The sequence below is a fragment of the Lampetra fluviatilis genome, chromosome 58, assembly GCF_964198595.1.
Source record: "Lampetra fluviatilis chromosome 58, kcLamFluv1.1, whole genome shotgun sequence".
Classification (NCBI taxonomy): domain Eukaryota; kingdom Metazoa; phylum Chordata; class Hyperoartia; order Petromyzontiformes; family Petromyzontidae; genus Lampetra; species Lampetra fluviatilis.
The window spans coordinates 4,619,576-4,643,761 of NC_136332.1; the positions used below are offsets into that span (position 1 = coordinate 4,619,576).

General features: G+C 50.1%; 1 protein-coding gene across 1 annotated transcript in view; it reads right to left on the minus strand.

Moving 5' to 3' along the window:
• Nucleotides 1-24,186, minus strand: part of LOC144950520 (BAI1-associated protein 3-like) — a 100,275-nt gene that overhangs the window by 51,050 nt on the left and 25,039 nt on the right. The window contains exons 3-8 of the mRNA XM_078880658.1: nucleotides 17,286-17,381; nucleotides 9,604-9,663; nucleotides 8,513-8,579; nucleotides 5,494-5,617; nucleotides 3,396-3,440; nucleotides 1,366-1,434 (exon numbers count right to left, since the gene is read on the minus strand). Coding sequence (XP_078736784.1) covers nucleotides 1,366-1,434; nucleotides 3,396-3,440; nucleotides 5,494-5,617; nucleotides 8,513-8,579; nucleotides 9,604-9,663; nucleotides 17,286-17,381 — 461 coding nt within the window. The remainder of the gene's footprint in view (nucleotides 1-1,365; nucleotides 1,435-3,395; nucleotides 3,441-5,493; nucleotides 5,618-8,512; nucleotides 8,580-9,603; nucleotides 9,664-17,285; nucleotides 17,382-24,186) is intronic.

The window sequence follows — 24,186 nt, forward strand, 5'->3', positions numbered from 1 at the left end:
GACTGTGTGTGTGTGTGACTGTGTGTGTGTGTGACTGTGTGTGTGTGTGACTGTGTGTGTGTGACTGTGTGTGTGTGTGACTGTGTGTGTGACTGTGTGTGTGTGTGACTGTGTGTGTGTGTGACTGTGTGTGTGTGTGACTGTGTGTGTGTGTGACTGTGTGTGTGTGACTATGTGTGTGTGTAACTGTGTGTGTGTGACTGTGTGTGTGTGACTGTGTGTGTGTGTGACTGTGTGTGTGACTGTGTGTGTGTGTGACTGAGTGTGTGTGTGACTGTGTGTGTGTGTGACTGTGTGTGTGTGACTGTGTGTGTATGACTGTGTGTGTGTGTGACTGTGTGTGTGACTGTGTGTGTGTGTGACTGTGTGTGTGTGTGACTGTGTGTGTGTGTGACTGTGTGTGTGTGTAACTGTGTGTGTGTGACTGTGTGTGTATGACTGTGTGTGTGTGTGACTGTGTGTGTGACTGTGTGTGTGTGACTGTGTGTGTGTGTGACTGTGTGTGTGTGTGACTGTGTGTGTGTGTGTGACTGTGTGTGTGTGACTGTGTGTGTGTGTGACTGTGTGTGTGTGACTGTGTGTGTGTGTGACTGTGTGTGTGTGTGACTGTGTGTGTGTGTGTGACTGTGTGTGTGTGACTGTGTGTGTGTGTGACTGTGTGTGTGTGTGTGACTGTGTGTGTGTGACTGTGTGTGTGTGTGACTGTGTGTGTGTATGACTGTGTGTGTGTGTGTGACTGTGTGTGTGTGACTGTGTGTGTGTATGACTGTGTGTGTGTGTGTGACTGTGTGTGTGTGACTATGTGTGTGTGTAACTGTGTGTGTGTGTGTAACTGGTGTGTGTGCGCATTCTGCAGATGCTCTCTCACCGATGGATGCGCCGTGCGCTGTTCAGCTTGGTCAGCATGCGCAGCAGAGAGTGTGTGTGACTGTGTGTGTGTGAATGTGTGTGTGACTGTGTGTGTGTGTGTGACTGTGTGTGTGACTGTGTGTGTGTGTGACTGTGTGTGTGTGTGACTGTGTGTGTGTGTGACTGTGTGTGTGTGTGACTGTGTGTGTGTGTGTGACTGTGTGTGTGACTGTGTGTGTGTGTGTGACTGTGTGTGTGTGACTATGTGTGTGTGTGACTGTGTGTGTGTGTGTGACTGTGTGTGTGTGACTGTGTGTGTGTGTGACTGTGTGTGTGTGTGTGTGAATGTGTGTGTGACTGTGTGTGTGTGTGACTGTGTGTGTGTGACTGTGTGTGTGTGTGACTGTGTGTGTGTGTGACTGTGTGTGTGTGACTGTGTGTGTGTGTAACTGTGTGTGTGTGTGACTGGTGTGTGTGTGACTGGTGTGTGTGCACATTCTGCAGATGCTTGCTCACCGATGGATGCGCCGTGCGCTGTTCAGCTTGGTCAGCATGCGCAGCAGAGAGTTCCCACTCTGCTGGTTCCTGGGGGGCACGCAGCGAGCGGGCGGGTGACGTGAGTGGAGGCCACGTGGTCACACAGAAGTCACCCCCTGCCACCTCCTCCACTCATTACCCTCATCCTCCACTCTGAACCTCAACACGCTTCTCCTCCTCTAAACAGGTGATGTAAGATCGATGATAGTAGATGAATCTGCGTGTCTCTGTCACCTCTACCCACGTGATGTAAGATCGATGATAGTAGATGAATCTACCTCTTCCCAGGTGATGGAAGATCGATGATAGTAGATGAATCTGCGTGTCTCTGTCATCTCTACCAAGGTGATAGAATAATCGATGCTAGTAGATGAATCTGCGTGTCTCTATCACCTCTACCCACGTGATGCAAGATCGATGACAGTAGATGAATCTGCGTGTCTCTGTCACTCTACCCACGTGATGCAAGATCGATGATAGTAGATGAATCTGCGTGTCTCTGTCACTCTACCCACGTGATAGACAATCGATGTTAGTAGATGAATCTGCGTGTCTCTGTCACTCTACCCACGTGATAGACAATCGATGCTAGTAGATGAATCTGCGTGTCTCTGTCACCTCTACCCACGTGATGCAAGATCGATGATAGTAGATGAATCTGCGTGTCTCTGTCACCACTACCCACGTGATAGACAATCGATGATAGTAGATGAATCTGCGTGCCTCTGTCACTCTACCCACGTGATAGACAATCGATGCTAGTAGATGAATCTGCGTGTCTCTGTCACCACTACCCACGTGATGCAAGATCGATGATAGTAGATGAATCTGCGTGTCTCTGTCACTCTACCCACGTGATCTAAGATCGATGATAGTAGATGAATCTGCGTGTCTCTGTCACTCTACCCACGTGATGCAAGATCGATGATAGTAGATGAATCTGCGTGTCTCTGTCACCTCTACCCACGTGATAGACAATCGATGCTAGTAGATGAATCTGCGTGTCTCTATCACCTCTACCCACGTGATGCAAGATCGATGATAGTAGATGAATCTGCGTGTCTCTGTCACTCTACCCACGTGATGCAAGATCGATGATAGTAGATGAATCTGCGTGTCTCTGTCACCTCTACCCACGTGATGCAAGATCGATGATAGTAGATGAATCTGCGTGTCTCTGTCACCTCTACCCACGTGATAGACAATCGATGCTAGTAGATGAATCTGCGTGTCTCTGTCACCTCTACCCACGTGATGCAAGATCGATGATAGTAGATGAATCTGCGTGTCTCTGTCACTCTACCCACGTGATGCAAGATCGATGATAGTAGATGAATCTGCGTGTCTCTGTCACCTCTACCCACGTGATGCAAGATCGATGATAGTAGATGAATCTGCGTGTCTCTATCACCTCTACCCACGTGATGCAAGATCGATGATAGTAGATGAATCTGCGTGTCTCTGTCACCTCTACCCACGTGATGCAAGATCGATGATAGTAGATGAATCTGCGTGTCTCTATCACCTCTACCCACGTGATGCAAGATCGATGATAGTAGATGAATCTGCGTGTCTCTGTCACCTCTACCCACGTGATCTAAGATCGATGATAGTAGATGAATCTGCGTGTCTCTGTCACCTCTACCCACGTGATGCAAGATCGATGATAGTAGATGAATCTGCGTGTCTCTGTCACCACTACCCACGTGATCTAAGATCGATGATAGTAGATGAATCTGCGTGTCTCTGTCACCTCTACCCACGTGATGCAAGATCGATGATAGTAGATGAATCTGCGTGTCTCTGTCACCTCTACCCACGTGATAGACAATCGATGATAGTAGATGAATCTACGTGCCTCTGTCACCTCTACCCACGTGATGCAAGATCGATGATAGTAGATGAATCTGCGTGTCTCTGTCACATCTAGCCACGTGATAGACAATCGATGTTAGTAGATGAATCAACCTCTACCCAGGTGATAGATGATCGATGGACTGCTCACTCACCATACTTTGAGCACCAACGACTGGCTGTCAGAATTCCCCAGGTCGCTGTCGGCAGGAAGAGAGGGGAGGTCAAGGTCAAAAGGTCACCGTGCAATGCAATACAAGGTGGGTTCATCAAGCATCTGATCGAATGTAAAATGCGTCTAAAGATCTTCTGACCCGTAGACTCACACAGAGACCCATAAACTCACACAGAGACCGATAGACTCACCACAGAGACCCATAGACTCACACAGAGACCCGTAGACTCACACAGAGGCCCATAGACTCTCCACAGAGACCCATAGACTCACACAGTGACCCATAGACTCACACAGAGGCCCATAGACTCACACAGAGGCCCATAGACTCACACAGAGGCCCATAGACTCTCCACAGAGACCCATAAACTCACACAGAGACCCATAGACTCACACAGAGGCCCATAGACTCACACAGAGACCCGTAGACTCACACAGAGACCCATAAACTCACACAGAGACCCATAGACTCACACAGAGACCCATAGACTCTCCACAGAGACCCATAGACTCACACAGTGACCCATAGACTCACACAGAGACCCATAGGCTCACACAGATACCCATAGACTCACACAGAGACCCATAGACTCACACAGAGACCCATAGACTCACATAGAGACCCATAGACTCACACAGAGACCCATAGACTCACACAGAGACCCATAGACTCACACAGTGACCCATAGACTCACCACAGATACCCATAGACTCACACAGAGACCCATAGACTCACACAGAGACCTATAGACTCACACAGAGACCCACAGACTCACTCAGAGACCCATAGACTCACACAGAGACCCATAGACTCACACAGAGACCTATAGACTCACACAGAGACCCATAGACTCACTCAGAGACCCATAGACTCACACAGAGACCTATAGACTCACACAGAGACCCATAGACGCACACAGAGACCCATACACTCGCATATAGACCCATAGACTCACACAGAGACCCATAGGCTCACACAGAGACCCATTGACTCACACGGAGACCCATATACTCACACAGTGACCCGTAGACTCACACAGAGACCTATAGACTCACACAGAGACCCATAGACACACAGAGACCCATACACTCGCATAGAGACCCATAGACTCACACAGAGACCATAGACTCACACAGAGACCCATAGACTCACACGGAGACCCGTAGACTCACACAGAGACCCGTAGACTCACACAGAGACCCGTATACTCACACAGAGACCCATAGACTCACACAGAGACCCATAGACTCACACAGAGACCTATAGACTCACACGGAGACCCGTAGACTCACACAGAGACCCGTAGACTCACACAGAGACCCGTAGACTCACACAGAGACCCATAGACTCACACAGAGACCCATAGACTCGCATAGAGACCCATAGACTCACACAGAGACCCATAGACTCACACAGAGACCCGTAGACTCACACAGAGACCTGTAGACTCACCACAGATACCCATAGACTCACACAGAGACCCATAGACTCGCATAGAAAACGATAAACTCACATAACCACCCATAGTACTTCGACTTACATAGAGACCAAGAGACTCACATACGAAACCCACGACCTCCTGCACACCAGGCGAGGCAGTTAACATCTCACCATCGCTGCAAGGCACCCCTAGCGAAAGATCAAGAGGTCATCGTGATATCCGGTGTAGGGGGCGGGGGGGGGGGATGGGGGGGGGGTTGGTGGTGTGGGGGGGGGGAAGTGTGGGGAGGGGGGGGGTTGGGGGGAGGGTTGGTGGTGTGGGGGGGGGGATGTGTGGGGAGGGGGGGGGGTTGGTGGTGTGGGGGGATGTGTGGGGAGGGGAGGGGGGTTGGGGGGGGGGTTGGTGGTGTGGGGGCGGGGGAAGTGTGAGGAGGGGGGGGGGGTTGGTGGTGTCGGGGGGGGGAAGTGTGGGGAGGGGGGGGGTTGGGGGGGGTTGGGGGGGGGGGGGTCGGTGGTATGGGGGGGGGGCAGGGCAAGTGTGGGGAGGGGGGGGGGTTGGGGGGGGGTTTGTGGTGTCGTTGGGGGGGAGGCAGGGTAAGTGTGTGGCTGGGGGGGGGGGGGGGCTGCTGCTGCGTACACGATGAAGTTCTGGTTCCACGTGGGTTGGGGACCTTCCCTGACGGCGCTCCGCTGCAGGCCGCCCGCGTCGCTCGTCTCCGCCTGCCCCCCCAGGCACAGCGTCAAGTAGGGGCGGCTGGGGCCTGCGGGCGATAAGGGGGGGCCAGGGGGTGGGGGGCGGGTGGGGTGGGTGGGGGGCAGGGGGTGGAGGGGGGGGGGGCAGGGGTGGTGGGTGGGGGGCCAGGGGGTGGGGGGGGGGCGGGTGGGTGGGGGGCCAGGGAGAAACAACTTGGTACCCTTTTTCCACTGCCACACCCCGAGGCCCTCACGGTCCTGATGGTGTTTCCACTGTCACACCCGAGCCAGCCCAAGGCTCTCACGGTCCTGATGGTGTTTCCACTGTCACACCCGAGCCAGCCCAAGGCTCTCACGGTCCTGATGGTTTTTCCACTGCCACACCCGAGCCAGCCCAAGGCCCTCACGGTCCTGATGGTTTTTCCACTACCACACCCGAGCCAGCACGAGGCCCTCACGGTCCTGATGGTGTTTCCACTGCCATACCCGAGCCAGCTCGAGGCCCTCACGGTCCTGATGGTGTTTCCACTGCCACACCTGAGCCAGCTCGAGGCCCTCACGGTCCGGGTGTCTTTTCCACTGCCACACCCGAGCCAGCTCGAGGCCCTCACGGTCCTGATCGTTTTTCCACTGCCACACCCGAGCCAGCCCAAGGCCCTCATGGTCCTGATGGTGTTTCCACTGCCACACCCGAGCCAGCCCGAGGCTCTCACGGTCCTGATGTTTTTTCCACTGCCACACCCGAGCCAGCCCAAGGCTCTCTCGGTCCTGATGGTGTTTCCACTGCCATACCCGAGCCAGCTCGAGACCCTCACGGTCCTGATGGTGTTTCCACTGCCACACCCGAGCCAGCCCAAGGCTCTCACGGTCCTGATGGTGTTTCCATTGCCACACCCGAGCCAGCACGAGGCCCTCACGGTCCTGATGGTGTTTCCACTGCCACACCCGAGCCAGCCCAAGGCTCTCACGGTCCTGATGGTGTTTCCACTGCCACACCCAAGCCAGCACGAGGCCCTCACGGTCCTGATGGTTTCTCCACTGCCACACCCAAGCCAGCACGAGTGTGTATATATCTCTATGTGTCTCTATGAGTCAGGTATGTACCTCCACGTGTCTCTATGAGTATGTATCTATCTCGACGTGTCTATGAGTGTATATGTATCTCCATCGTGTTTCTATGAGTCTCTGTGTACCTCTGTGTACCTCCGTGTGTCTCTATCGGTTCATGATATGATCCATAGTCTGGGTGGCATCGCCGCACCGACGATCATTTTGGGGGGGGGGGGCAGCCGTGTTACGAACCCCGACGGTGAAGAGTGACCAGGGTCGAGATCAGGATCAGAATGTTTATTTGCACAGGAGGGAGAAATCCGATGAGCTGTGAATCTCTTTGTTTTCCCGCCGATCCATCGACGGGGGAGGACAATTGAGAAAGCCAACTTTGAAATCCGGGGGGGCCCGGAAAATTATCAAATATATCAAAAAAAATCGTAGATCCGAGATTCGTCGGCAAAACGAGTCGCCTTAAAATACCTCCCAAACACGACAGTTTTTTGTTGTTTTTGACGATGTTCCTGTTTACGCTCAAAAATCGGCAGCTTCCCCTAACTGGGGGCCAGGCGAGCGGAAAGATGACGCGGAAAAAGGGGGTTCGTGGGGTCAGCGAGGGTGGTACGGAGGACACATAGACACAAAGACAAAGATCCCCCGTATAGCCTCAACAGACTGTTGGGGCAAGTGCTGTTAGTAGCGAGTAGCACCTCCCAAAGACATAGACACAAAGACAAAGATCCCCCGTATAGCCTCAACAGACCGTCGGGGCAAGTGCTGTTAGTAGCGAGTAGCACCTCCCAAAGACATAGACACAAAGACAAAGATCCCCCGTATAGCCTCAGCAGACTGTTGGGGCAAGTGCTGTTAGTAGCGAGTAACACCTTCCAAGACAAAGACACAAAGACAAAGATCCCCCGTATAGCCTCAACAGACTGTCGGTGCAAGTGCTGTTAGTAGCGAGTAGCACCTCCCATGACATAGACAGAAAGACAAAGATCCCCCGTATAGCCTCAGCAGACTGTTGGGGCAAGTGCTGTTAGTAGTGAGTGGCAGCACTCTATGAAGGCCGGCACAGTGGCTCACACGAGGGTGTGTGTGGCCAGCACCACCACGCCCGGCCGCCTTTGTCTCCCCTGTAGCGATGTTTACAACACAACGCACACCAAAGGTACTCATTGGAGGCCCCAAGCTGACCCTAGGCAAGTAGGCCCAGGCCCGTGTTCATAAAATGGCCGCCATGCACATTTTTGTGTACGGTGCTTTTTCTGCAATATTTTGCTTCTTTTCTTGGATTTTCTGTTTGCACTTAGTCACATATTCACTTTAAGATGTTTTTAAATCCTTCATATTAAGTTCACTTGCTTGCTTGCTTGCGCGCTTACGACCGTGTAAATCTTTCGGTCGTCTTTTAACCCACTTCCCGTGATCCAATCGAGCTGACATTTTGCACACAGACTCGTTGTGCGAGACAATTTATTTTCGTGAAATTTTTTTTCCAAAATTTTGCACTTTTTAGGAATTTTTTTTTTATATTTAATTACCAATTGCTTAATGGTGGCAGGCAATCATCTGACCCATAGGTGGCAGCCATCTCAAGCCAGAGGACGAGAGGACTCTAGCCGCCCGTTTCAAAGACCAATGTGGGCTGGTTTGTGGCCCATTGAACACGCATATAAAGGATTTATAGTGAAAAACTTTCTTTTCACGGGTAAATTTTTTTGCTCATGTTTTTGTTTCTTTGTTTGTTGCGGTTGCACCCGATTCAAGAGCCGAATGGCTCACAGGGCTGCGCCTAATACACGAACTTGAACTTGAAACCGGTGTAGGTGCGCGTGAGCGCGAATCGGGGTTGGTAGCGGTAACGCGCGAACAGCCACCACACCACCGCTGCACGCTCGGAGCCTCCTCACCGTCCACGCTCTTGTTCTGCAACCCGGCCGCCCCTCCGAGGAGCAACCGCACTTGGAAAACTGGAGCCTGAGATTGGGGGGCGGTGCAGAGGGGTGGGGAGACAAAGGCGGTCGGGCGTGGTGGTGGTGGTAGTGGTGGTGGTTGGTGGTGTTGGGCACCCACCTCCCTCCCTCGTGTGTTCCGAACTTCTGAATCTGTCGTCGGCCTCCCCTAGGTCGACTCAGCCTCAAATGAGTACCTGGTGCGGTGTGTGGTAAACATCGCCACTGGGGAGACAAAGGCGGCCGGGCGTGGTGTTGGCCACACACCTCCTCGTGTGCCGCGCCGGCCTTTAATAGGTGCTCGCTAACAGCACTTGCCCCTACAGTCTGTTACAGGCTACACGTTGGGGAATCTTTTTCTCCTGTGTGTACGTGCGGGGAGTGGTGGTGCAGCGGTTAGCGCACCGCGCGATGAAGCCATCTTTGCAGAAATCCGTCCTGCCCACCGTCAACCAACGCGCACTCACCAGCCTGGTGAAGTATGGTCAAACATCCAAACCCCCACCCCCCCCAACGCTCACCCCCACCCTTGGCCGACACGGTGTAGGTCAAGGCCTTAATCCAGCAGTGGAGTGGCGAAACGGCTGTAACTTGATGTGTAGTAGTAGGTTTTTACCCTTAAACTGGTACAACAACTGACACCTTTATACTATGATAATAGTTTTTTTTTACCCTTCTATCTGGCAACAAAACTGACACCTTTTTTACAAGGAGTCTAGTTTGCATAGACCACAATACCTGCAGTCATAATGCAAACAAAAAACACAACTCTGATAATGCGTGCACTGTCCTTGAAGTTGATTGGTCCACACCCGAGACAGCTTTCTTTAGAGCCTAGTCTCACATGGTGTTGGACCAGATGACGCCAAAATGCGCACAACTCAAGGACAATGCACCATCAGAGTATGAGAGCTTGGGGTTAGCATTTTCACCATTGGAACCTCATTTGCCAGTAGCAAAATATGATAATTGGGTTTTTTTTACCCTTCTATCTGGCAACAAAACTGACACCTTTTTTGTTTGCATAGACCACAATACCTCATCCTCACCTTGGCATTCTTGACGTTGTCCAGCGCTGCCTGCATGACTTCAGTGCTGCAGCCGAACGCCTGTGCACGGACACGCGGCAAAGACACACGGGGGGGGGGGTTAAAGGTCACCCGAATAATTCTAGATTGGAAGCTTTCGTGACTGCAAGGATTCATACTCTGAGGTTTTTTCGGTAAAGTCGCGTAGGTAAAAAAGAAAATTAAAATTTATAAAAAATATAACCATCAGGTCATATACCCCTGGCTAACACATTCAGACAAGCCCCTCCCCTCCCTCCCTCCCCCCCCCCCTTAACTTGTGTTTAAGGGCTCGCCTCTTGGATTTCATTCCTCACTTAATACAGTAAATTGAGCTGTGACGGTCCCACCTGATGACGGAGACTTGTGTTGCCTCCGAAACGTCGTGATTTATTATTTTATTTCTATTATTATTTCTATTATATTTTTATTATTTTTTACCTACGTGACTTCACCGAAGAAACCTAAGAGTATGTCACCCGTATAGCCCAAGGAACAGGCTGTTGGAGGCAAGTGCTGTTAGCAGAGGTCGCAAACGGATTTTGATTCCTTACCCGTACCCGTACCCGGCCGGGTACGGGTACCCGTTCCCTACCCGTACCCTACCCGAAATGAGTGACAAACGGTAACTCACCAGTGACTCACGGCCTAACCGTACCCGTACGCGGCCGCACCAGGGTCGCAAATGGGTACCTGTACCCGTACCCGGCCGGGTACGGGTACCCGTTCCCTACCCGTACCCGTACTCTACCCGAAATGAGTGACAAACGGTGACTCACCAGTGACTCACGGCCTACCCGTACCCGGCCGCACCAGGGTCGCAAACGGCTACCCGTACACGGCCGGGTATGGGTAGCCGGGTATCGGGTAGGGTACGGGTATCGGGTACCCGGTTGCGACCTTTGGCTGTTAGCCTGCGAAGACCGGCACGGGTGGGCAGTGCCACGTTCCGCCTGGCCACCTTTGTCTCCCTAGCGGCACACCGCACCAGGTGCTCCACTTGAGGCTGAGTCGACCGCGTGATAACATACACCGGCACACAGAGAACAAAGACAGAGATACCCCATATAGCCTTTACAGGCTGTTGGGGCAAGTGCTGTTAGCGAGCACCTATGAAGGCTGGAACGGCACACGAGGGGGTGGGTGGCCAGCACCACACTCGGCGATGTTTACACACCGCCACGGGTACTCATTTGAGGCTGAGTCGACCTAGGGACCCATACACTCGTACACAGACACCCAGATCTGGGATTGAACACAAGACCCTTAATCACTGGAGAGACACCGAACCAGGAACTGAAACTAGGCCCTTGAATTCCAGAGAATTACCGCGGCCCCAAATTTAACACAGACCCTTAAAATATGGAAACACCCGAACCAGGGAACTGAAACTAGACGCTTCATCTCCAGAGAAATTCTAAGACCGGGAATTGAACCCATAACCCTTAACATATGGAGAGAGAACCAAGACCAGAAATTTAACCCAGATGGACGGTTAATCTTTGGAGAGAAAACCAGCCCATGAATTGAACCCAGATGCTGAATCCCAGTTGAGACACCCAAACCAGGAACTGAAACTGGACCATTAATTTTCAGAGAAATACCAAAATCAGGGATTGAGCCCAGGCACTCAATATATGGAGAGACACCCAGACCAGGAGTTGAACCCAGACCCTTAAAATATTGAGAGACACCCAGACCAGGAGTTGAACCCAGACCCTTAAAATATGGAGAGACACCCAGACCAGGAGTTGAACCCAGACCCTTAAAATATTGAGAGACACCCAGACCAGGAGTTGAACCCAGACCCTTAAAATATGGAGAGACACCCAGACCAGGAGTTGAACCCAGACCCTTAAAATATGGAGAGACACCCAGACCAGGAGTTGAACCCAGACCCTTAAAATATGGAGAGACACCCAGACCAGGAGTTGAACCCAGACCCTTAAAATATGGAGAGACACCCAGACCAGGAGTTGAACCCAGACCCTTAAAATATGGAGAGACACCCAGACCAGGAGTTGAACCCAGACCCTTAAAATATTGAGAGACACCCAGACCAGGAGTTGAACCCAGACCCTTAAAATATGGAGAGACACCCAGACCAGAAGTTGAACTCAGACCCTTAAAATATTGAGAGACACCCAGACCAGGAGTTGAACCCAGACCCTTAAAATATGGAGAGACACCCAGACCAGGAGTTGAACCCAGACCCTTAAAATATGGAGAGACACCCAGACCAGGAGTTGAACCCAGACCCTTAAAATATGGAGAGACACCCAGACCAGGAGTTGAACCCAGACCCTTAAAATATGGAGAGACACCCAGACCAGGAGTTGAACCCAGACCCTTAAAATATGGAGAGACACCCAGACCAGGAGTTGAACCCAGACGCTTAAAATATGGAGAGACACCCAGACCAGGAGTTGAACCCAGACCCTTAAAATATGGAGAGACACCCAGACCAGGAGTTGAACCCAGACCCTTAAAATATGGAGAAACACCCAGACCAGGAGTTGAACCCAGACCCTTAAAATATGGAGAGACACCCAGACCAGGAGTTGAACCCAGACCCTTAAAATATGGAGAGACACCCAGACCAGGAGTTGAACCCATGTGCCCACGTGGTAAGAAGTTTACAACAACAAGCGGCACAAACACGCGATGGGAGCTCAACGTACAAGAGAATTAAACAAATCTCCCAAGCAAATACAAATACAACTCTAAAGCATCCCAATCCGACCAGGCAAAGCCCCACTGATGAATCAACTGAATCTTTAGAAGCGGCCTGGCCACAAAGGACAGCTCAACGAAGTGGGCCCCGTCGTTTGGACATTTATAAGAGGGCCAAATTAATCGAAATGATCTCAATGCGCGTTTCTATATCCGAGGGGGGCCTGTGGATTTGATCAGCGTCACAATCACGGAAATGGGAAGAATTGGCACGTGACACGTTTCATGGAAATTGAGAGGTCGTGAGTTTGCGAGTTTCAGAGGGAAATGAAAAGTGGAAATAGGAAACAAATGTCAAAGGCGGAAGAGATCAATGGGGAATTGAAAAGGCTCCCTAAAAAGTAAAATGACGTGGAATGAGATCGACTTCTCACATTATTGCATCGGCTCTTGTTGATATTAGTATTATGATGATTTACACTATGAGACCTCATTTGCCAGTAGCAAGATATAGTAATAGGTTTTGACCCTTTTATCTGGCAACAAAACTGACACCTTTATACAAGGGATCATGTTTGCAATAACCACAACACAAGCAGTCAAAATGCCAACAAAAAGAAACAACTCTGATAATGATATGCACTGTCCTTGAATTTGATTGGTCCACACCCGAGACAGCTTTTCTTAGAGCCTAGTCTCCATCGGTGTTGGACCAGATGATGCCAAATGCCTACAACTCAAAGACAGCGCACTATCAGAGTATTGAGAGCTCAGGGTAAGCATTTACATTACGAGACCTCCTCCTTTGCCAGTAGCAAAATATAGTAGTAGGTTTTTACCCTTTTATCTGGCACCAAAACTGACACCAGATAAAAAGGTAAAAACCTATTACTATATTATGATGATTGTTAGTTCATCTTCTTGGTTCTTTCGGTAAAGTCACGTATAAGGGAAATAAAAAAAAAATAATAAAAATAAAACAATAATAAAATACAATTCTCACGACGTTTCGGCCACAACGCAAGCAGCCGTCCTCAGGTGAAGAGGACGGCTGCTTTATTATTTTATTATTTCCCTTCTACGTGACTTTACCGAAAGATACTCTTAGTTTTTTCGGTAAAGTCATGTAGGTAAAACAATTTAATTAAAATTAATAAAAAATAAAATAATAAAAATCACGACGTTTCGGAGGCAACACAAGTCTCCGTCATCAGGTGGGACCGTCACAGCCAGATTTGCAGTATCATTTCAATTTTTTACCTACATGGTGACTTTACCGAAAGAACCAAGAAGATGAATCCCTGCAGTCACGAAAGCTTTAAATCGAGATAACTAGTTCATTCTTCTTCTTATTAGTATTATCCGTTTACTTTGAAGGGTCCAAAGTATCCCAACTTGCCTTGATTACCCAGGAAAAAATTAACCACCATGACCCTCGCTTTTTTTTTCGGGAGGGGGTCTTGCAAAGTTTTCTCAGCGATGAGGCCCCATGCTGCTGCTGCTGCTGCTTGGATGCTGACCGCATCACTCGCTCACAAAGACAAAGGTCCCCCGTGTAGCCTCTAGCAGAATGTTGCGGCAAGTGCTGTTAGCGAGCAGCACCTATGAAGGCCGGCACGGCACACACGAGGGGGTGGGTGGGCCAGCACCACGGCCCGGCCGCCTTTGTCTCCCCAGTGGCGATGTTTACTACACACCGCATTATGTGCTCATTTGAAGCCGAGTCGACCTAGCGGAGGCACACGACAGATTCGGATAAATCGTCACCGGTGTTTGGCCGTGAGCGGGAATCGAACCCGGGTTGCCGGGTTCGTAGCACAGCGTGCTAACCACTACACTACCGGCTCCACACACATAAAGACAAAGATCCCCCATATAGCCTTAACAGACTGTAGGGGCAAGTGCTGTTAGCAAGCACCTATGAAGGCCGGAACGGTACACGAACGAGGGGGTGGGTGGCCAGCACCACGCCCGACCGCCTTTGTCACACACACACGCGCACACACACAGACACACTTACACACACACACAGACACGTGCACACACACACACCCACACACGCACAGAGACACACACGCGCACACACAGACACACGCACACACACACACACGCACAGACACACATACGCACAGACACACAGACACACAGACACACTCACACACGCGCGCACAGACACACACACACCCACACGCACAGACACACACACACGCACAGAGACACACACACACGCGCACACACACGCTCACACACGCGCACACACACACGCGCACACACGCGCACACACACACACACGCGCGCACAGACACAAGCACAGACACACACACACACGCACAAACACACACACGCGCACACACACACACACGCGCATACACACGCGCACACACACGCGCACACACACGCGCACACACACACGTGCACACACGCACAGAGACACACACGCGCACTCACACACGAGCACACACACACGCACAGATACACACACACACACGCGCACACACACACACACGCGCACACACACACGCACAGACACACACACACGCGCACACCCACACACAGACACACACACGCACACACACACACGCACAGAGACACACACACACGCGCACACACACGCGCACACACACACACCCTACATAACAAAGCACGTGGAGCAAAACGACGGTCATCGTTGCCCTGGGTTGCGAATGTTAATGCAGGAGGTGGAATTCGCTGACTGTGCGTGTTTTATTTTTATTTTCTGGGACTGCGAGTGGTACAATTACAAATACGTGAACCCCGCTCGCAGCGACAGCAATGGATTCTTGAATCCATCCGTGCGGAGATTTGAGTGTCACCCCCTGCCCCTCTACCCACCCCCTCCTCCTGGGTGTGCTTTGGCTTTTCTAGTTGCCTCTGACACGTAGCCCCACCTACCCCCCCATCCCAAAAAAGGGGCCGTCCATAAATGACGTCATGCACCTGGGGGGGGGGGGGTCAGACGTTTGTGACGATGTGTGCTGAAGGGGGGGGGGGGTGAGAAATGTGACGTCACATCAAAATGCGCAACTTTAAATAAATATAGACAACACGTTCTATCTTGATAATTGTTTGTTTACCCTTCTATCTGGCAACAAAACTGACACCTTTTTTTACAAGGAGTCATGTTTGCATAGACCACAATAACCTGCAGTCAAAATGCAAACAAAAAACACAACTCTGATAATATATGCACTATATAATATATATTATCATAGTTATGTTTTTTGTTTGCATTATGACTGCAGGTATTGTGGTCTATGCAAACATGACTCCTCGTAAAAAAGGTGTCAGTTTTGTTGCCAGATAGAAGGGTACAAAAACAATTATCATATTTTTTACAGGCAAATGAGGTTCCAATGGTGTAAATATACGTTCTATCTTCTTGGTTCTTTCGGTAAAGTCACGTAGAAGGGAAATAATAAAATAATAAAAATAAAACATAATAAAATACAATTCTCACGACGTTTCGGCCACAACGCAAGCAGCCGTCCTCAGGTGAAGAACATGTCTGTCGGAAAGACAGCGTCTGAATTGACTTTTTAATAAATGTTTTCTCCTACAACATCAGAGTGCAGCGCCACATTAAATACGCACTACAATGACAATAGTTTAAAGCGATTTTAAGCATGTTTTATTATTTTTTGGGGGGGGGGGGGCAGAGCTTTGTGACGTCATATTCGACGGGGGGGTCTGACTTTTCGTAACGCCGTGTGACGAAGGGGGGGGGGGGGTCAAAAATCATCCAAACTGGCGTGACGTCATTTATGCACGGCCCCAAATAAATCATCATTGGAAGTCAATGGGGCTCCAAATAATCCCCGACTTCCCGGCAAAGACTCAGCGAGGCGTGTATCACTCCCACGCCGAGTGACGTCAACAGCACAACGGCTTTGCAAGAGGCCTTCACTAAGCAGTGGAGGGAGCCTGGTTCACGATTCTAGATTTGAAGTTTTCGTGACTGCAAGGATTCATACTCTGTTTTTTTTCGGTAAAGTCACGTGGGTGAAATTTTTTAAAATAATTTTTTTTTAATTAGAATGAAAACAACTAGAATTCATTCTTGTTTTTTTCGGTAAAGTCATGTAGAAGGGAAATAATAAAATAATATAAATATAAAACAATAAAAATTCTCACGACGTTTCGACCGCAACACAAGCAATCGTCATCAGGTGTGAAATCAAGTCACGTAGAAGGGAAATAATAAAATAATAAAAATATAAAACAACAAAAAATTCTCACGATGTTTCCACCGCAACACAAGCAATCATCATCAGGTGTCAAATCGACAGCAAGAATTTTTTTTCAAATTTTCTTGCTGTGGATTTCAAATTCAAATTTTCTTGCTGTGGATTTCACACCTGATGACGATTGCTTGTGTTGCAGTCGAAACGTCGTGAGAATTTTTTTGTTTTATATATTTTTTATTTTATTATTATTATTTCCCTTCTACGTGACTTTTACCGAAAGAACCAAGAATACGAATCCCAGCAGTCACGAAAGCTTTAAATCAAAACTAAAATTAAATTAAATCAAATCACGACGTTTCGGGCACAACACAAGCATCCTACTTCAGGTGAGGACAAGCTGTTGTTGAAACGTCGTGATTTGATTTAATTTTATTTCAGTTTTCTTGGTTCTTTCGGTAAAGTCACGTAGAAGGGAAATAATAAAATGGTGTTTCATTCAGACGCTGTCTCCCTGACAGACCTGTTCTTCACCTGAGGACGGCTGCTTGCGTTGTGGCCGAAACGTCGTGAGAATTGTATTTTATTATGTTTAATTTTTATTATTTTATTATTTCCCTTCTATGCAACTTCACCTGCAGTCACGAAAGCTTTAAATCGAAATTCATTTCAGTTGTTTTCATTAAAAAAATTTTTTTACCTACGTGACTTTACCGAAACAACCAAAGAGCATATGGCTCACGATTGAGGATGATGATAATGAGCTGTGGAGGTCTTTGTGAGTGTCACCTGTTCCAGGTAGCTGAGTATCTCCTCGCTCAAGTTGTCCTGGGAACCTCCGAGTGTGCTGTACTTGAGGCAGTAGAGCAACTCCGTGAGCAACTTCTGTGGACACACACACACACGCACACAAAGACAAAGATCCCCCGTGTAGCCTTGGCAGGCTGTCGGGGCAAGTGCCGTTAGCGAGTCAGACCTATGAAGGCCGGCACGGCGCACGAGGGGGTGGGCGGACAGCACCACGCCCGGCCGCCTTTGTCTCCCCAGTACTAGCGATGTTGACTACACACCGCACCATGCATGGAGTGATGCGGTACAGGAAGGACGTGGAGCTGAGTGGACTTGCCGATGACCGTTCCAGCGGTGTCAAGATCGGCTTCAGTGGAGGAGGAGGCTCGTGAAGGACGCAGCTACTGGGCAGTTGGGGGCAGTCGCCCTCCAGCAACAACGGAGGGGCGGAGGAGCGACGCTCACAACAACGAGCGGAGCGCCGGGCGGATAAAACGCAGAGGAGTTGGCACCGCAGGGGTGGGGGGTCAATAGCTGCCTGCCCATCAATCTCAGTCGGTCAACCCACGGCACCTGCTGGGATCCAGTCCCATGACCTCCTGGCATCACGTGATGGCCTCAAAGGTGCACCTAGCCTGGCACAAGCGTCGTTGTTACGTCGCTGACACTTAGCGGCGAATGGTGGTTGTTGTGGTGGTTGTTGTTGTTGGTGCTGTTGTTGGTGGTGGTGCTGGCGGGGTCTGTCCTGTGACCTAATCCTCCTGCCAGCAGCGAAGAGACAGAGCGAGAGAGCCTGCGACGCATCACGTGATGGCCCCAAAGTGCACCTAGCCTGGCACAAGCTGGGCACGCGACGTCACAGTCGTTTAGGCGCTTGCTGCTGCTGATGCCACTGCTGCTGCCTGACGTGTTACGATGTGGGCGCCTTCACTACCTTCAGTTGATCGTCACCACTACACAATACACCACTATACTATACACTACACTACACCACTATACACTACACCACTATACACTATACACTACACCCTATACACTACACCACTATACACTACACCACTATACACTACACTATAGACTACACACTATACACTACACCAATATACACTACACCAATATACACTACACACTATACACTACAATACACTACACCACGATACACTATACACTGCACCACTATACACTATAGACTACACCACTATTCACTACACTATACACTACACCACTATACACTATACACTACACTATACACTACACTATACACTACACCAATATACACTACACTATACACTACTGTATCATACCTGTCACCCCATACGGTTTACCCTGTTTTCTAGCCCAGGCTAATAGGCTTCAAGTCCAGTCGTGTCGTGAATGTGACAGACGACTTCTCACCTCCTTGACTCCCACCCAAGGGGGTTTCACAGCAACATCGCCATGGCTAGGAGATGTTAACTACCTCGCCTGGTGTACAGGAGGTCGTGGGTTCGATTCCAACACTGACGCCTGCTGCTGTATATTTGGAGTTTGCGTCTCTCTCTCTCTCTCATCATCATCACGGTGGCTAGGAGATGTTAACTACCTCGCCTGGTGTACAGGAGGTCGCGGGTTCGATCCCAACCCTGACTACGTCTGCTGCTGTATATTTGGAGTTTGCGTCTCTCTCTCTCTCTCTCATCATCACGGTGGCTAGGAGATGTTGACTACCTCGCCTGGTGTACAGGAGGTCGTGGGTTCGATCCCAACACTGACGCCTGCTGCTGTATATTTGGAGTTTGCGTCTCTCTCTCTCTCTCATCATCACGGTGGCTAGGAGATGTTGACTACCTCGCCTGGTGTACAGGAGGTCGTGGGTTCGATTCCAACACTGACGCCTGCTGCTGTATATTTGGAGTTTGCGTCTCTCTCTCTCTCTCTCATCATCATCACGGTGGCTAGGAGATGTTAACTACCTCGCCTGGTGTACAGGAGGTCGTGGGTTCGATCCCAACACTGACGCCTGCTGCTGTATATTTGGAGTTTGCGTCTCTCTCTCTCTCTCTCATCATCATCACGGTGGCTAGGAGATGTTAACTACCTCGCCTGGTGTACAGGAGGTCGTGGGTTCGATCCCAACACTGACGCCTGCTGCTGTATATTTGGAGTTTGCGTCTCTCTCTCTCTCTCTCATCATCATCACGGTGGCTAGGAGATGTTAACTACCTCGCCTGGTGTACAGGAGGTCGTGGGTTCGATTCCAACACTGACGCCTGCTGCTGTATATTTGGAGTTTGCGTCTCTCTCTCTCTCTCATCATCATCACGGTGGCTAGGAGATGTTAACTACCTCGCCTGGTGTACAGGAGGTCGTGGGTTCGATCCCAACACTGACGCCTGCTGCTGTATATTTGGAGTTTGCGTCTCTCTCTCTCTCTCATCATCATCACGGTGGCTAGGAGATGTTAACTACCTCGCCTGGTGTACAGGAGGTCGTGGGTTCGATTCCAACACTGACGCCTGCTGCTGTATATTTGGAGTTTGCGTCTCTCTCTCTCTCTCATCATCATCACGGTGGCTAGGAGATGTTAACTACCTCGCCTGGTGTACAGGAGGTCGCGGGTTCGATCCCAACCCTGACTACGTCTGCTGCTGTATATTTGGAGTTTGCGTGTCTCTCTCTCTCATCATCATCATCACGGTGGCTAGGAGATGTTAACTACCTCGCCTGGTGTACAGGAGGTCGCGGGTTCGATCCCGACCCTGACTACGTCTGCTGCTGTACATTTGGAGTTTGCGTGTCTCTCTCTCATCTTCCTGGCGTCTAAAGATTCATTTGTCGTCGTATTTTGTTGTGGGGAAATTGGTCACTTCCTGCGTTTGTCTCTCTATGGGCTTGGGGGGTTGGTGGTGGTTGAGCTCGAATTCTTTTTGATTTGTTGATCTGGAGTCTTTCTTACAGCTGCAGAGTGCACGCACCCCAAACCACTCCCCCTACCCCACCAGCCCACTGTGCCAAGAGACCAGCAACAAACAGCACTCGCGTCTTGAGATGAGCGAGGTTTTTATGATTGTGATGAGAGGTTTTTTTTTGTTGTCGGGGCAGGGGAGAGGGATAGAGAGACGAGACGGGAATTGCTCAAGTGGAGCAGTGCATGGAAATAAGCAGAGAGAGGAATGGGTGAGTGGGTGGGTGGGTGAGTGAGTGGGTGAGTGGGTGGGTGGGTGAGTGGGTGGATGGGTGAGTGAGTGGGTGAGTGGGTGGGTGAGTAGTGGGTGGGTGAGTGGGTGGATGAGTGTGTGGGTGGTTGGGTGAGTGGATGGGTGAGTGGGTGAGTGGATGGGTGAGTGGGTGAGTGGATGGGTGAGTGGATGAGTGGGTGGGTGTGTGGGTGGTGAGTGTGTGAGTGGGTGAGCTGGTGGTGAGTGGGTGAGTGGGCGAGTTGGTGGTGAGTATGTGGGTGGGTGAGTGAGTGAGTGTGTGAGTGGGTGAGCTGGTGGTGAGTGGGTGAGTGGGCGAGTTGGTGGTGAGTGTGTGGGTGGGTGTGTGGGTGGTGAGTGTGTGAGTGGGTGAGCTGGTGGTGAGTGGGTGAGTTGGCGAGTTGGTGGTGAGTGTGTGGGTGGGTGAGTGAGTGAGTGTGTGAGTGGGTGAGTTGGCGAGTTAGTGGTGAGTGAGTGGGTGGGTGAGTGAGTGAGCTGGTGGTGAGTGGGTGAGTGAGTGTGTGGGTGGTGAGTGTGTGAGTGGGTGAGCTGGTGGTGAGTGTGTGTGTGGGTGAGTGGGTGAGTGAGTGAGTGGGTGAGCTGGTGGTGAGTGTGTGGGTGGGTGAGTGGGTGAGTGAGTGTGTGAGTGTGTGGGTGGGTGAGTTGGTGGTGAGCGTGTGGGTGGGTGAGTGGGTGTGTGGGTGGTGAGTGTGTGGGTGAGTGAGTGAGTGTGTGAGTGGGCAGGCCCCGAATAAAAAAACCACGTGGCCACAGAGAGAGAGCGAGAGAGAGAGAACACGCACATTCCAAAACATCATCACACATCTTGCTATAACAATGCCACATCCTCAGTTCGATTCCTGACCAGAGCTAATGTAAGTGACGAGTGATATACGACCCCCTCCCCTGCCTCTCCCGAGTAGTTACCCTATAGATAGACCCGCCCACGCCAAAGGAATGTGGAATTTCCCACCGCTGGGTCAGCATGGCTGTAAACAGAAGGAGGGTTTAGGAGGGGGGAGGGGGGAGGGGGGCAACGTCGTGGGGGGAAGAGGGAAGGAAGAGAGGGGAGGGGGGGGGTTACCCAGGAAATCACGCACCATCCTCTTGGCGATTCCGAGGATTTGGGGAAATTTTGAAAGTAAAATTAATGACCGCGAGCCTGCAGCTTGTCCCGCTGTGACCCCCTGGCAGTCCGGGGAATCGCCATCTGAGATGATTCATCACCGAGATCCGGTGATGGCGGGTACGAGTAGTTAATGGCCGTAGCTGTAGTCGAAGTCGGCCGTGACGCTGTTGATGCATTGAGCTGTGTTGGGGTGTTGCTCGCAGGCCTCGTGCCAAGTCGCTCGCTCGCTCACCTAACTACTCATTCATCCACTCAGTCATCCATCCACTCATTCATCCATCCACTCATTCGGTTTTTTTATCACTCAGGCATTCGCTCACCTAACTACTCACCCACCCGCTCATTCATCCATCCACTCATTCGTTTTTGTTTTCAAATCACTCACTCATTCGCTCACCGAACGACTCACCCACCCGCTCATTCATCCATCCACTCATTCGTTTTTTTATCACTCAGTCATTCTCTCACCTAACTACTCATTCATCCACTCATTCATCCATCCACTCATTCGTTTTTTTTCAAATCACTCACTCATTCGCTCACCTAACTACTCATTCATCTACTCATTCATCCATCGACTCATTCGGTTTTGTCTCAAATCACTCACTCATTCGCTCACCTAACTACTCATTCATCCACTCATTCATCCATCGACTCATTCGGTTTTTTTTAAATCACTCAGTCATTCGCACACCTAACTACTCATTCATCCACTCATTCATCCATCCACTCATTCGTTTTTTTTCAAATCACTCACTCATTCGCTCATCTACCGAATCACCCACCCGCTTATTCACCCATCCACTCATTCGATTTTGTTTTAAATCATTCAGTCATTCGCTCACCTAACTACTCACCCACCCGCTTATTCACCCATCCACTCATTTGTTTTGTTTTAAATCATTCAGTCATTCGCTCACCTAACGACTCACCCACCCGCTTATTCATCCATCCACTCATTCGTTTTTTTCAAATCATTCAGTCATTCGCTCACCTAACGACTCACCCACCCGCTCATTCATCCATCCACTCATTCAATTGCCTAGTCACAAAGTAACTCACTCACTCACCCACTTACCACCCACTCACTCATCCACTCACTTGCTCACTCATTCATTCACTCACTCATTCATTTGACAAGCCACACAGTAACTCACCCACTCACTCACCAGCACTCGTTCAGTCACTTATTCAAATGCCAAGTCAATCAGTCACTTGCTCACTCATGTACCCACTCACCTGCTCATTCATCCATCCACTCATTCGTTTCTTTTTTCAAATCACTCAATCATTCGCTCACCTACCTACTCACCCACTCATTCATCCAACCACTCATTCGTTTGTAAAGTCACTAAGTAACCGGCTCACTCACCCACTCACTTACATACTCACCGCCCACTCGCTCATTCACTCACTTACTCATTCATTCATTCGCTAATTCAATTGCCAAATCACCAAGTAACTCACTAAATTCCCCACTAATTCATTCCGGTTTTCATTCATTTGCCAAGTCACTCAGAACCTCACTCACGCGGGTTGTCACAAGAAGTCTAGAAATTGGCATCAGCGTTCGGGTGATAGGAGTTGATTTGTAACCGAGCTGTGTTTCTGTGGAACTTCTTTCGCACCGTACAAAGTATGGGTCTCTGTGTGAGTCTATGGGTCTCTGTGTGAGTCTATGGATCTCGGTGTGAATATATGGATCTCTGTGTGAGTTTATGTGTCTCTGTGTGAGTCTATGGGTCTCTGTGTGAGTCTACGGGTCTCTGTGTGAGTCTATGGGTCTGTGTGAGTCTATGGGTCTCTGTAGTGAGTCTATGTGTCTCTGTAGTGAGTCTATGGGTCTCTGTGTGAGTCTATGGGTCTCTGTGTGAGTCTATGGGTCTCTGTGTGAGTCTATGGGTCTCTGTGTGAGTTTATGTGTCTCTGTGTGAGTCTATGGGTCTCTGTGTGAGTCTACGGGTCTCTGTGTGAGTCTATGGGTCTGTGTGAGTCTATGGGTCTCTGTAGTGAGTCTATGTGTCTCTGTAGTGAGTCTATGGGTCTCTGTGTGAGTCTATGGGTCTCTGTGTGAGTCTATGGGTCTCTGTGTGAGTCTATGGGTCTCTGTGTGAGTCTATGGGTCTCTGTGTGAGTCTATGGGTCTCTGTGTGAGTCTATGGGTCTCTGTGTGAGTCTATGAGTCTCTGTGTGAGTCTATGGGTCTCTGTGTGAGTCTATGAGTCTATGTGTGAGTCTATGGGTCTCTGTGTGAGTCTATGGGTCTCTGTGTGAGTCTATGGGTCTCTGTGTGAGTCTATGGATCTCTGTGTGAGATTATGTGTCTCTGTGTGAGTCTATGGGTCTCTGTGTGAGTTTATGGGTCTCTGTGTGAGTCTATGGGTCTCTGTGTGAGTCTATGGGTCTCTATGTGAGTCTATGGGTCTCTGTGTGAGTCTATGGGTCTCGTTTGAGTCTATCGGTCTCTGTGTGAGTCTATGGGTCTCTGTGTGAGTCTATGGGTCTCTGTCTGAGTCTCTGTGTGAGTTTATGGGTCTCTGTGTGAGTCTATGGGTCTCTTTGTGAGTCTATGGTTCTTTGTGTGAGTGATTGGGTC